Here is a 16252-nt window from a genome sequence, read left to right as displayed (position 1 = left end):
GTTTCATGTATCACCACTCCACGTAGTCCCCCACCACCAACAACATCCTTCTCCCCCAGATCCACTCTGTAGTGAGAATTTGGGAGTTTTGGTTTATTTAAAATACAGAGATATCAGCCGGGTGGTCATGGCACACGACTTTAATCCCAGCACTTGGTAGGCAGAGGCAGGAGGATCCCTGAGTTCAAGGCCAGCCTGGTCTACAAAGTGAGTTCCAGGTCAGCCAGGGCTATACAGAGAAACCCTGTCTCAAAACAAGACAAAACAAAACAAAAACAAACAAACAAACAAACAAAAAGAGACATCATAGGATATATACTTCCATTTTAATTCCAGGTGTAGGATATGAGGCTTTTTCAGATTGTCCACAGCAGCTGACTATGATTTGTCTCATCATCTAGTAAGGACATGATAGTTTCTGCAATTGGATGATGTTTTTAATTCTGGGAACAGCTCAGACAGTATAGAAATGCTATCGCCTAAAAGATGGGGTTGGTTGTTGTTCATCATTCCTGTGGGTTGTTGGGAGTTGCCAGTCATTGTGGGTCATGTTTTCTTTTAAATATTTGTGCCCAAGAAGAAACAACAAGAAATTGGATATCCTCATGGCACATGAGTGTTGAACTGGAATTAATTTCAAAACATATAGGAGTATTCAAAATATATTAGAGTATTCCTTTTGTTTTTACAAATAGTCTCTGAAAAATGGACAAGTCTACCTGTCTATAACCTTTGCCTTTTTCCTAATACCTCATTCCTTACTTATTCTAAATAAATCAGAATGTTTATCATTTGTGAGATGATTTTTATAATAAAACAAATCTTTAATGGATGCAATAATATATCAGGCAACTGGAGAGATGGTTCCTGTGTTAAGAACACTTGATTCTCTTGTAGGTGACATGGAGTCAGTGTCCAGCACTCAGATAGTGGCTCACAACCACCTGTATCTCCATTTTCTGGATATCTGATGTCCACTTCTGGCCTCTTCAGTCACTGTATTCAAGTAGTACACATAATACTGATACACATAAAATAAAAATATATATATTTCTAAAGATATCATTATACAGTCTTTTATTTTTATTTTTAAATTTATTCTTTGAGAATTTCATACATGTATTATCACTGAAATAACACTATTCACACACATCTTTCACCTATCAAACTCTTACATGTCCCCCCAGAACAAATGCCTCCCAGATTTTTGTCCTATTATATTTTAATAACCTGATAAATTTGATTAGTGCTGTTCATATGTGCAAGAATGTGGGACTATTCATTGGACCTTAAACAATTTACCAATGGTTCAATATCAGAATAAAGGTTTCTTACTCCCCATAACCATCATCATTCAATGACTCCGCATGTAGATTGTGTTCTTGGTAGCCCCTCCCCACCTCGGTAATAGCACTTTAATCTTATACAGGAGTTAGTAGCCCCTGCTTCTGTATTGTGTGACTATATTAACTGTGTCATGTACAGTTCTTAACTGTACTCCTCCTGATGCTCTTGTCCTTACAATTTTTCAATAATGTGAGACACTTGAAATATAGAGAGTGAAAAAATGAATTGACACATGGCATGAAGTGTCTGATAAGGTCTACAATATAATATGTAACAAATAAACATCAAACTGGAAAGCATGGAAAATATAAGCATGGATTTCACATACACACAAACTCTTTAAAATACTAATAAAAATTATGGGTGCTCTAAAGGTCCACCATATCCTTATGAGATTGTAGGTTTTTGCTGCATAGGAATAGGAGAACCAGGCTTATTATCTCTTACAGTAATAAGTGATCCATATGCTTCTTTATAAACACCCCAGGAAGTGACTGTGTCTTCTTACCTGCAACTGTATAGCCCTTGCCCGCTTCTACACTAGTAGTGCAAGAAATATGGGTGATGTTGAGCCAGCCACCTGTATCACAGAAAGTCAATTGGTACCTTAAGTTACTAAATAACAGGACTATCATAATGACAGGTGGGCAGTAATTTGCCATGTGTATTAGTCAGGGTGGGAACAGCCACTACACCATGCATTATTTTTGTAAAACTAAAAACAAAAGACAAAAAACAAAAAAGAAATAAAATTTACATTTACAAAATATCACCCAGTAGATGACCTAATAAGAATTCTCAGATACTCTGCAGAGTTTTCAATTAGTACATCTTTCAAAAACTATAATTATTTTAGATATGTTTCAGATTTCTGAAAATTTACATGGTGTTATAACCTTTAGACCCAAATGTCATTTCTCCCTTGTGAAAGCTTGATGGAAATTTCCCCCATATGCTCATATATTTGAGTGGTTTGTCACCAGTTAGTTGAATTACTGGAGAAAGATTAGCAGCTCTGGCTTTGTGGGGGCCTTTGTGTCACTGGGAATGGGCTCTGAAGTCACAAAAGCCCATGCTCCTCTGTCTCTCTGCATTTGGATCAGGATGTAATGCCTTGCCTATCTTATTCATGGCATTCAGACCATGGACTAATTCTCTAAGATTGTTAATAAGCTCCCAGTTAGATTCTTTCTTTTATAAGAATCACCTGGCTGGGCAGTGGTGGCGCATGCCTTTAATCCTAGAACCTGGGAGGCAGAGGTGGGTGGATTTCTGAGTTAGAGGCCAACCTAGTCTACAGAGTGAGTTCCAGGACAGCCAGGGCTATACAGAGAGACCCTGTCTCATAAAACAAAAAAACAAAAAACAAAAAAAATCACCTGATCATGGTCTTTCTTTACAACAATGGAACACCACTAAAACACCACTATTGATTGGTTGTATTGGTCAAGTACATTTGTTCCATTTGAACTAATATTGGTTAATTATCATTTATTAAAACTTTCTTTGTGTTCAATCTTGTATTCTAAAAAGTTGTTTGCAGTTTTTGTTTTTGTTTGTCATTCTGTCTATTTAGGTTGGAAAATTACATAATAATATTTATCCACCATTACAGCACCATATACAATGTATTTTCTTCCCTAAATTCCATTTTGCTCAAAATATTCATGCCTTCCTCTATACTAATGGATTAGAAACCAATTATTATTTTTATTAGCTTTATTATTTTGCATTTTTGGATATCATACAGCTAAACATGCATGCAACTTTAATTTTTTCAAAAGCTACTTTTAATCATGGTTCTTAAATGCTTTAATAGCAAACATGCATTAGTAGAGGTGGCACTCCCCATCAAAGACAGTCAGGCCTCAGCTTTGGCACAAGTCAGCAGGAGGGACCAGGGCCAGGAGGCATATCAGGAAAATTTATTGGCTTCAACACCCAGAATGTTGAGAAAAGAAGAAAAGAAGAGTCTCCTTAGGATACAAAAACTGCACATAAACACAGCACCCCCTAGAAGCTCATGTCAAATTCTCAACACTAGATATGATGCCTCAGCTGACTCCACCTCCACAGGACCTTCATGCTCCACACAGGACATGCCTTACTTTTGTTTTTATCTTATACATAGAACAGTTTATTTTTAATTTATTTAGTAACCAGGGACAAACACTTATCAAAAATGCAAGAAATTATGAACCTACATTCTTAACCAAATACTAAAATTTTCAAAAAATGAGTAAGATTACAAATGAAATAGGAAAGAAACATGGGCATAGGTTGCTCAGTGGATACAAAATTTTCACAAGAATACAAATGTTTTCATATCTTTCACTGTGATGTGATTATATTGTATCCCAAAGTCTAGAATAAATAATTTCATGCAAAGACATGGTAAATATTTGATTAAATTAATATTCTTTGTTTTATGAGGACATTTTGAACTATTTGCTTGTATAAAAACATCACGTCATACCAAATAATTATCTGCCACTTTTGAATGTCAACTAGAAAAACTAAAAAATAAATGTAAGGAGCAGAAAAGATGGCTCACCAATAAAGAGAATTGACTGTTCTACCAATGATTCAAGGATTGATTCCCATCATCCATAGAGTAGCTCACAACCATCTGTAAGCCCAGTCCCAGAGGATCTGATACCTGCTTCTGACAGGCAATAGACATATACATAGTACACAGACATGTGAGTAATATACCAGTGCACAATGGATAGATAAATAAATAAAAGTGAATAGAGTTACTGCCAAGAAATCAAAGTACATTATTTGATAAAGTATAAAAATAAGTCATCAACTAAGATAGCAAATAATTCTGTCATCTTCAGAGAAGAAAAGCCTCAAATTTGCCTAATAAAAAAGACTTGGTAATGAATATACAAATAAGTAAACTTTTTGCAAGACAAAGAAAAAAATGAATGAACGTTGTGAGAAAACTTCCCAAGATACTGATAAGAGATAAAGACAAATAAGAAAGCTATGCAAGAAGTGAGTGAAGGAGAGAGCCTCATAAAGATTCCATGGCAGAGAACAAAGGATGAATGGGAGAAGATAAGAAAGAATGGATGCTAAGATTGAAGGCTACACATATCATTATGAATACAGTCTCCTACCAAGAATATTTTTCAGTGCTCCTTTCATGTCCCGATTCCTCAGACTATAAATAAAGGGATTCAGCATGGGTGTGACCACAGTGTACATCACAGCCACAATGGCATCCTTGTCATTAGTGTTATTAGATGAGGGGATGAAATATAGTCCAATAATGGCTCCATAATACAAGGAAACCACACAGAGGTGAGAGCCACATGTGGACAAGGCTTTGCAGATTCCCTTGATGGAGGGAGTTTTCAGGATGGTGACTCCAATGTGGCCATAAGAGACCAGAATGCATATGAATGGCAGAGTAATGACCACATTACCTAAAACAAGGATGACCAGCTCATTGATGGTGGTGTCTGAGCTGGACAGCTTCAGCAAGGTAGACAGGTCACAGAAGTAGTGGGGGATGGTGTTGTCTCTAAAGTGAGATAGATGAGCCAAGAGAAGGGTGTGTACAAGGGCATTGGCAGTAGATAAGGCCCAGGATACAACTACTAGTAGAACACAGAGGGTCTGATTCATAGTTTGTGAATAGTGCAGAGGGTGGCAGATGGCCACATACCTGTCATAGGCCATTGATGTAAGAAGAAAGCTATCAAGATCAGCAAATATTGCAAAAAAATATACCTGGGAAACGCACCCAGTATATGAGATGGACTGACTGTATGACAGCATATTCATGAGCATCTTTGGAGCTGTGACTGATGAGAAAGATATGTCTGTAAAGGCCAAGTGACTGAGGAAGAAGTACATGGGGGTGTGGAGGTGAGAGTCCAGCCTGATGAGCAGGATGATGAGCAGGTTCCCCAGGACAGTTGTCAGATACATGACTAGAAACAGGGCAGAATATAGGGCTTGGTCCTCTGCCTGAATGGGGAGTCCCAGCAGGATAAACTCAAACACAGTGCTCTCATTATTCCTCCTCATATTCCTTATCTTCTGCTGTGAGTGAAAGAGCAAATAAAAAAATCTGATTTTGCTTATAACATTATCAAAACATTTTATGAATCACCATTACTGAAAATAACATTAGTTAAATCCACTTAGTACATCAGCTTTAATCTTAATATAGAGCTTTTGTCACAGTAATGGGCTGCTGCTGGTTGGAATGGCATATAACTTAAAAACAATTAGATGTATGTTAGAGGGAAGCAATGAAAGGCCAGAACAATTTTCAAATCCAGGTCCAGATCACTATGCCTGGATTTCACAAAACCATATTAAATTAAGGAATTATTGTGTAATTGTAACTAGCCAATAGAATATTCAACATGATTTCATTGATTTTTATTTCTTTTAAACTTTCTTGAATGTAATTCCTTAGAGCTGTCTTCCTATGAATTAAATCCAGATAGTGGTTCCCATGGAGCTACTTTAGATCAGTGAGATACCAGGATCTGCAGAACTACTGAAAGCAAAATGTGCAGATGTTCCAAGCATTAAGTGTATGAGTCTGTGTCAATGATATAAAGTACCAATATTAGTTTGCAAGCAGCTATGAGTTCTTCCCATAATAACACTGCTGATCAATCTATTTACTCACTCATACTATACTGGATAAAATGACCCCCAATTCCATATTGGTATCTCAGCTTCAACCTAAGCATCTCATGCATGATCACAGAGCACTTGGAAATACTTCACTTTTCCTCTATATCTTAGATAACCTAAGGAAATTCCTTGTGTTTTTCTGGCAAAATGAAAGGTTACAGGTTTTACTCTTAACCTGGGTTTTTAAGCCAAAGACTGTTACTTTGTATAGGTTTCCAACATTTTCTCTCTAGCTACAGTGGCATTTCTCTCTTTTTCCTTCAACCATATAGTACTCATGTGAGCAATCACTAAACAACAGTAAAAGGAATATGATCAAACTCGAGTTGATATCCTAGCAGCTGAAAGAGCTCTGCGGTTATATTTTATTTGAAGACTTGTTTAGTGGCCAGTTTGTTTCTCTGACTGGCCTTTCACTCTTTGCCTCTTCACTCTTTCCAGGGTTTAACTGGAGTTAATGTATGAATCTTCCCAACTTAGTCAAAACTATCTTTAAAGTGCCTTCATATCATCCATCTCAATCTATAAGAAACATTAAAAATTCAGTTAATGTGACATTGCCTGAAGTTAATTATACTACATTTCTCAGTTGCTTCTGTGTTAGTAGTAATTACTTTATCACAATAAAAATACTAATTAACATGGTAGACTATTTCTAATATTTTTCTATTTTGAGCAATATTGTAATAAGCAATATCATTCTTATATGATTTTAGATACTGTATATGGTATATTCAGAAAAGAGTTTAGAGAAGTAGGCATCCATAGTTTTGCAAAAATGTTAAGTCATGAGAAGCCAAGGTGATGAAAAAGCTGATATATGCTCTATTAATTATAATCTGCATAAGAATATTTTAAAAATGAGTCTGCAGGTAAGTGTTTGGAAGTACATTGCTAGGGGCTTTGAGAAACAAGGAAAATCCAAGGCAATAGCCAGTCTTAGAAATGTAAATGTTGGAGAATATATGAGAAGCAGGTATATATAATATTTAACTTGTTATGATAAAATGTTTCTACCTGTTCAAGAACCATAACACCCCCCCAAAAAAAAATAATGAAGTAGAAAATAGGAAATGGCATAGTGGCTGCAAGGTAGAAAGCAGAATGGCAAAGTCAAGAATGCTAGCTGGAATATGAACATCAGGAAAAATATAAAAAAACACATAGATTTGGGAAGTAGTTGGTATAAAACAATAGAAATTGTGCGTATAAGCTAAATGTGAGCAAAGAGGATTATTTTACTGCTTTCTTTCAAAAATTGGATAGTTTACGAAAGGTATTCTATGGACTCCTTTTGAGGGTATGTATCATTTTATCTCAAAGTTTAGGCAGGTTCTCAGTGCAAGGTAAATTTCTGTATAGGGAACTGTTTGCCATTTTGTGTGTGAACTTGAGATGTCAAATGCACACTGAACAGATAGACAGACAATAAAAAGATAGACAGACACACAGAAAGGCCCAAACATATGAGGTCATACAGAAGAGTGTGCATTCTATTCCTGATATGATAGGCTAACATGCATGATGAACACAGATACCTTTAGCTAAGAACCATGGAAGAGCATTTCATTTCTCTCAAGAAGAAACTCAACATAGGGAAACAGCTGGATAATCTCAAGCAGTCATACATCCATTGCAACAATCAGAAGGATAATCAGTTCAGGTAGATATGTGAACATTTTCTACATATCCTGGGAAGGTCATGTGAGCTCTAATTTTGAAAACCATGTACTAGACCTATGGTGCAATCCTTGTCCCCAGATTCAAATTAGAGGTATACAGGATAAAATTGCTTCATTGTCAGTGACTCCCTTAGGGAAAAAACTGTTTTATCAAGCAGGAAAGAGAGTCCCTTTGCACTCCAGAACTAACAGTAGCAACCATAACAAGATTCCCCATCATTTTTTCCTGTTTAAAACATGAACCCTGTGATAACTTGACATTTAATATAATACTGTCATATACAGACACAAAACAGTTGAAAACATAATCTAATATAATTTGAGGATAATAATTTTAAATAGTATTAACACAACAAGTGATGGTCAAACTCCCTAATAATATGGAAAAACTTAAGACAATATCTGTGAATTTCTTGTATTGCACATAAAGAGTTAGACATATACTTTTGCGTATGCTCATTGAACACTCTGATCTACGTTAGTTGGAAAGCTTAGACACTTTTAACACAAAAAAAAAGTGTCGTATTATTTACCATTGAAAATATACATTCCCAATGACTGTGCATTGTGGTATCCAGACTCATACCCAATGATATTTGCATGGGTACAAGTAGAGGCAGAGTAAAGATTTTAGCAACATTATCTATAAGAAAACAATCATCAACAAATAAACTTGGTATTTTTACATAAGGAATAATCCAGATCAATTATATGGCAAAAAATAAAATAAAATAAATCTAATGATTAAAGAAAAATAAATCCTTCTACAGTGCAGGAAAATGTATAAAAAGATTTGGAGGATGGATTATGGGACCTGTAGGAGGCAAGAAAACCAGGTGAGATAACCACAGTCCAATCTCTTGCCTCATAAAGAAATACAAGAAAATAAAATCAAACAGGTGAAGGAAATGAATATGACCTGAAATTGGAAATATACACAATAATGAAAATACCTGAAGACCCAGCTATGTCACTCACTCCTGGGCATATACCCAAAAGACATTCCAGCATATAAAAAGGACACATGTGCTACTATGTTCATAGCAGCCTTATTTATAATAATCAGAAGCTGGAAACAACCCAGATGTCCCTCAATGAAAGAATAAGTACATAAAATATGGTACATTTACACAATGGAGTACTACTCAGCTATTAAAATCAATGGCTTCATGAAATTTGCAGTAAAATTGGTGGAACTAGAAAATATCATCCTGAGTGAGGTAACCCAGACACAAAAGAACACACATAGTATATACTTCATGATAAATGGATATTAGACCCAAAGCTCAGAATACCTTTGATACAACTCACAGATCATATGAAGCTTAAGAAGAAGAAATCCCAAAGTATGGATGCTTCAATTCTACTTAGAAGGGGAAACAAAATAATCACAGGAGGTAGAGGAAGGGAGGGATCTTGGAGAAAATGGGCTGGGTAAATCCTGGCAGGATCAGATAGAGAGAGAGACAGGAAAGAAGTCCAGAGGGTCAGGAAATTGAACTGAAACGTGTAGCAGTGGGGGATGTGCAACTGGGGTTAGCCACTAGAAAGTCCCATATGCCAGGGAAACAAGAGGTTTCCTGGACCCAACAGGGATGACATTAACCAAAATACCCAACAAATGGAAGAGAGAACCTGTGGAAACCATCTCCAGTAGATAGGCATAATCCCCAGCTGAGGGTTGGAGCCACCCACCCATCTCAAACATTTTAACCCAGAATTCTTCCTATCTAAAGGAAATACAGGAACAAAAATGGAGCAGAAACTGAAGGAAAGGCCATCCAGACACCACACACCTAAGGATCCATTCCACCTGAAGACACAAGACACTATTGTAAGCCACGAAGTGTTTACTAAAAGGAGCCAAAGATAGGTGTCCCCTGAGAGGCTCTGCCAGCACCTGACCAATACAGATGCAGATACTCACAGCCAACCATCAGATTCAGTCCAGAGAATGCAATGGAATAATTAGGGGAAGAACTGAAGGAGCTTAATAGGATTGAAACCCCAAAGAAAGATCAACAGTATCAATTGATCAGACCACCCAGAGCTCCTAGGGACAGAACAACCAACCAAAGAATACACATGTAGGGATCCATGGCTCCAGCTTTATTTGTAGCAGAGAATTGCCTTATCTGGCATCAATGAGAGGGGAGGCACTTGGTCCAGTGGAGGCTTGATATTTTAGTATGAGGGGATGCTAGAGTGGTGAAGCAGGAATGGGGAGTGGGGAGTGGGTGGAGAGCACCCTTATAGAGGCAAAGTGGAGGCGGTGGAATGGGGGGATTTCAGAGGCTAAACCAGGAAGGGGGACAACATTGGAAATGTAAATAAACAAAGTAACCAATTAAAAGATAAAATAAATTCTTTTTTTCAGAAAGTGAAAGTTATCATAAGGTATGAATAACAAAAAAAGGAAGAAAAAGAGAGAAAAAAGAAAAAGAAAAGAAAACACAAACAGAGGCAATTCTGGAGATATAGATCCTAGGAAAAACACAGGAGTTACCAGAAATAAGCATCACTGACATAATACAAAAAAAAAGTAAATAAATAAAATAAAAAAAGAAGAGAGAATCTCAGGTGTAGAAGATATGGAAGATGAAATTGAAGCATCAGTTTTTAAAAATTCTAAAACTAAAAAGTTCATGATATTAAAAAAAATCAGAAAATTTGGTACATCACCAAAAGGCCAAACCTAAGAATCATAGTTATAGGAGAAAGAAAAGATTTCCAGCTTTAAATTCCCAGAAAATCTCTTAAACAAAATCATAGAAGATAATTAACCTAACCTAAAGAAAGAGATAGCTATAAATATCCAAGGAGCTTACAGAACAATGAATAGATTGGATCAGAAGAGAAAATCTTCCTGCCTCATGACAATCAAAACACTAAAGATAATGAAAAATGACAGAAAATTAAAAGCCATATGGGAAAATCACTAAGTAACATATAAAGCCACATGTATCAGAATTACATCCAACACTAAAGTCAGAAGGCCCTGGACAGATGATTCACAGGCCCTAAGAGACCACAGATGTCAGCCCAGAATGTTATACTCAGGAAAACTTTCAGTCACCAACCATGGAGAAACCAAGATATTGTACGACAAAACCAAATTTTAAAAATGTCTTTCCACTAGTATAGCCCAATGAAGGATACTTAAAGAAAAAAGTGTAACACAAGAAGGGTAACTACACACGAAAAACACAGAAATTAAAATTTTCACATCAGAAAAACCAATAGAAGAAATACACCACACACACACACACACACACACACACACACACACACACACACACACAAACACACACAACCACACCACTAACATCAACATAATAAAAATATACAATCGTTGGTATTAATATCTGTCACTATCAATGGACTCAGCTCCCCAACAAAAAGACACAGGCTGAGAAAGTAGATTAATTTGTAAACAGGATCCATCTTTCTGCTGCGTATAAGAAAAACACCTCAGCAACAAAGATAGTCACTACTTCAGAGTGAAGATGCTAGGGAAAAAAAAAGGTTTCCAAGAAACTAGACCCAAGAAACAATATGGAGTAACCATTGTAGTATCTTAAAAATAAATGGTCAACCAAAAGTAATCAGAAGAAAAGGGGAAGGACAGTTCATACTCATCAAAGGAAAAATCCACAAAGATGATGCCTCAATTCTGAATATCTATACCCCAAAATGGAAGGCTACCCATATTCATAAAAGAAACATTACTAAAGCTTAAATCATACATTGATTGAATCATACACTCATTAATAGTGTCAGACTTCAATACCTCACTGTCACAGATGGACATGTCATCAAAACAGAAACTAAATAGTGAAATATTAAAACTAAAAGATGTTACTAATAAAATGGACTGAACAGAAATCTACAGAATATTTAATTCAAAAATAAAAGAATAAAGCTCAAGAACCTCCTTGAAATAGTTCATGTGCCCAGTCAGACAGCAAGCGTCTACATATGCAGGAAGACTGAAATAACCCACTGCGTCAAACACTTCCTAGAAATCAGTGAAAATGGATGTACAACATGGCCAAGCTAATGTGACACACTGAGAGCAGTGCTTAAAGGAAAGTTCATAGCATGAAGGACCTTCATGAAGAAATTAGAAAGATGAAGAGCACACAAGAACGTTCTAAAACAAAAAGAAGCAAACACACTCAACAGAAGTAGACAGTAGGAAATAATAAAAATCCAGGCTGAAATTGAAAAAAATAAAAACACGAGAACAATACAAAAAAAACCAATGTAACCAATAATTAGTTCTTTGAGAAAATCCACAAGATAGACAAACCCTTATCTAAATCAATGAAAAGACACAAATAGAATATCCAAATTAACAAAATCAGAAATTAAAAGTGGGAGATAACATACACCAACTAGAGGAAATTTAAATAGTCATTCTTCATACTTCAAAAGGCAATACTCCACAAAATTGGTAAATCTAAAAGAAATTGAGAATTTTCTCATTAGGTACCACTTACCAAATTTAAATTAAGATTGGATAAATAATACAAATAGTACTATAATCCCTAAGCAAATATAAGCAATCATTAAACATCTTTCAGCCGAAAAACGTCCAGGCTCAGATTGCTTTAATGCAATATTCTAAAACACTTTCAAAGAAGGCCTAATACTGAGGTGGGCAGTGGTTGTGCACGCCTTTAATCCCAGCACTTGGGAAACAGAGGTAGGCATATTTCTGAGTTTGAGGCCAGCCTGATCTACAGTGTGAGTTCTAGGACAGCCAGGACTATACAGAGGAACCCTATCACGAAAAACAAAAACAAAATAACAAAGAACAACAAAAAAAGAAGGCCTAATACCAATACTCCTCAAATTATTCTACAAAATAGAGACAGAAGGAACACAGTGAAATTCATGTTATGTGGCCACAGTCATGCTGATGATACCCAAGCCATACAAAGATTTAAAGAAGTATTTTTGAACAATTTCCCTCATGAACATGGTTGTAAAAATGTTGAATAAAATACTCACAAGATTAATCTTAGAACACATCAAAAAGATCATCTACCATGATCAAGTAGGCTTAATCACAGAGATGCAGCAGTGGTTTGATACAGGAAAATCTGTCAACATCATGCACCATATGAACAAATTGAAAGAAAAAAAAATCATCATCTCATTTGATGGTAAAAATGCCTTTGAGAAATCCAGCAACTCTTCCTCATAAAAGCCTTGGAGAGATCAGCCTTAAAAGAGACAAATCTAAACATAATAAAACCAATTTACATTAAGCTGATAGTCAACATCAGATTAAGTGAGGAGAAATTTAAACTAGGATCTAAAATCAGGAACATTTTAGTTCAATATAGTACTTGAAGTTTTAGATAGAGCATTAATGAAACTAAAGAAGAACAATGGATATGAATTGGAACAGAAAAATTCAAAGTATTATTACTGGGAATGGAGAAATTTACATGTAAATAAAGAAAATATCTAATAATAAAAAAACCAAAGTATTATTTAAAGATGGTATGATAGTATACATAAGCAACCCTCAAAATTCTACCAGGGAACTCTTATATCTGATTAAAACATTCACCTAAGTGCCTGGATACAAGACTAACTCAAAAGAAATCTGTAACCCTCCTAAACACAATGCCAAACACACTGAGAACAGTATCAGGGAAACAAGCTTAGTGATGGTGGCACATGCCCAGAGCACTTCCAAAGCAGAGGTAGGTGGGTCTCTGTAAGTTTGAAACCAGCCTTGTCTATAGAGCAAGCTTCAGGACAGCAAAGACTATACAGAGAAACCATGTCATGAAAAACAAATAAATAGCAACCTTGAAAATATCCACAAATAATACAAAATATTATAGTGTGACTCTGACTAGGCAAGTGGAAGACCTGCATGACAATAACTTTAAGTCTTTGAATAAAAAATATAGAGAAAATGTCAAAAGATGGAAAGCTATCCCATGCTCATAGATCAGCAGGATTAACATAGTAAAAAATGGCCATCTTACCCAAAGCAATCTACAAATTCAATGCAATTCCCATCAAGATTTCCCACCAACAATCCTTTACTCATCTTCAAGAACATTACTCAGCTTCATACAGAGCAACAAAAAATCCTGTACAGGACAGGTAAAATAATCCTGTACAGTAAAACAAGTTCCGGAGGTATCACCCTCACTGATCTCAAGCTATCTTACAGAGATATAGTAATAAAACCACATGTTATTTGCATAAGAAAGACAAGTTGATGAATGAAATCAAACTAAAGACCCAGATATAAATCCACAAACCATGGACACCTAATTTTTATTTTAAAAAAGTCAGATACTCTCTATTGTAATGCTAAGTATGAGACATTGAAATCTAGAGACTTCATGTAAGCCCAGGGACATTGACCCTAAGTTAATTCAGATTGGTAAATAAAGATGCTAACAGCCATTAGCTGTACTGAAGAGACATAAATGGGTTCAGATTTCACAGGCATGAAGAGAGAGAGGACAAGGAGGAGGAGGAAAGAGGAGAGCCACCATGGCTTAATGGACAAGAGAATGTGGCCAGAGTGTTGACCAATTGAGTTAAGAACAGCCCAGATGGAACATATTAAATGATAAGTTTTAACTTGGGGTTATGGAAAGTAGATTTTAACATCATGGAGTATTGGCAGCTCCTCAGCTATTACCCTAACTAAGGCATATTTTAAAATATGAAGACTGTATGTTTTTCATCCAGGAAAATAAATGGACTAGGGCAGGGGTGAAACCCTGCATTGGAATTTTTAATATTTTCTACTATGTACAATGATGGGGAGGAGGCATCTTCAACATATGCTGCTGGTCTAACTAGATGTTGTCAAATAGAAGGATACTCATAGATCCATATGTATCACTCTGCCCATAACTCAATCTCATGTGAATCAAAGACCTCAACATAAAAAAGATAAACTAAGCCTGATAGAAAAGAAAGTATGGAATATCTTTGAATGTGTTGACACAGGAGACAACTTCCTGTAAAACAATTATTAAGTAGGATACACACACACACACACATACACACACACACACACACACACACACACACACACACACACACACATACACACACACACCTAACAATAATAACTAAAGAAATTAACTGTGAAATTTTCTGGGGTGAGCAAGCCCATGGTAGGGATGTGAGAAAAGGGGAAGTAGAAATGATGTAACTTACATATGAAACTTTCAGAAGCAATTTTTAAAAATATGTGTTTTAATGGATTTATAGATAACCAAGAAAGAACAGATATGAGTGTGAAACTTCATTTACTGGTGCATAGAATATATACTTATGTAACAAACAATTGAATGAAGAAATAAGATTCCATATAGGGACCTTTCTAAAGAAATTTTCTACATGTAAGCCATATTTTTATTCTATTTTCATAATTTACCTAATATATATTTATAATATGTATATATATGTGTGTATATATACATACATATATACATACATATGTCAGAATAAAAATTGTATTCTCAGAATAATTCATTATAAAACAATATAATTCAGTAATAATGGGCCAGCTAGTTGATTTACACAAACACATACCAAAACAAAACCATTATGATCATTCCAATGAGGTTTCTATCACACTATTCTAGCCAATATCATCCAGAGGCAATTGTTAATGTCCCTTTTTTGCCATGTGTTAATTCAGCTCTGGAACTAACTCTACACATAGCACAGAAGTTGCAACATTTGCAGTATACTATCTCAAACTCCACTAGTGGTGGAGCTAGTGGTGATGTGGTGCTGGGATTAGCTCTATGTTGATTCTGCCAGTAGCCTCAACTGCAGCTGGTAGCAAGCCATCAGTTCTGGATCTGTAACTAAGTAGAGTACTGGCGGTGGAGTTTGCAGTATGTCCTCAGCCCTGGACTAGATTCTTGTTCTGGTGCTAACATTGCAACTGCAATGTGAATTCCTGGTTCCACTTGTGACAGTAGCTATATGGTAATAAGTGACAATTAAACTACATTTTGGACAACACTTATTCAGAAATTCTTCCAGGGACAGAAAATGGCCAATTGAAATATCTGCCTTGAGACAGTTTCTCTTAGCAGAGCCTGGTCTGTCCTCTCTTACATACCGACCTTCATCCACTGCCTCTCTCATAGTGGACTCCAGGTAATACAGGAGGGACAAGATAAAGTGAGCATGATACACTCTGTCTGAGACAAGTGGGTTAAAATATATCAAAACTGCCATCAATTTCAGTCAATTGATGTTTTGGAACTCAAAGAAGTATTGTAAATACTAGCCTAATAGGGAGCCCAAGATAGAGGACACAATAGAAATTATACTGATCATGACAACAGTCTGCACCCTGAAATTTACTTTCCTATTCCTCTCATGAAAGCTCCATGGGTGCTGGGTTCCTGTGCATTCCAAGCTAACGTTGGGACTTGCTCATCCCTCCACCATACTTACTCTCTTTGCTTTGACATTGGTAAGCCTAATCATCCTGCCTACACTGACAAGTTGGTTCTGTTAGTTGGTGCCTTGGATAATATTTC

At 36.0% G+C, this 16252-nt stretch overlaps 1 protein-coding gene across 1 annotated transcript; it reads right to left on the bottom strand.

Moving 5' to 3' along the window:
- Positions 1-4455: 4455 nt before the first annotated feature.
- LOC116091936 (olfactory receptor 50-like) lies at positions 4456-5391 on the bottom strand. The gene has a single exon (XM_031373355.1). It carries the CDS (start codon positions 5389-5391, stop codon positions 4456-4458), a length of 936 nt encoding a protein of 311 aa, XP_031229215.1.
- Between the last annotated feature and the right edge of the window lie 10861 nt (positions 5392-16252).

This window comes from Mastomys coucha, unplaced genomic scaffold, assembly GCF_008632895.1.
Source record: "Mastomys coucha isolate ucsf_1 unplaced genomic scaffold, UCSF_Mcou_1 pScaffold15, whole genome shotgun sequence".
In the NCBI taxonomy this organism is placed as follows: domain Eukaryota; kingdom Metazoa; phylum Chordata; class Mammalia; order Rodentia; family Muridae; genus Mastomys; species Mastomys coucha.
Note: the sequence above shows the minus strand (reverse complement) of the source record. Positions and strands in the feature narration are given on the sequence as shown.

What these genes read in the sequence shown, in the direction of transcription:
- LOC116091936 (XM_031373355.1), bottom strand. Translation starts at nt 5,391, where the DNA reads ATGAGGAGGAATAATGAGAGCACTGTGTTTGAGTTTATCCTGCTGGGA.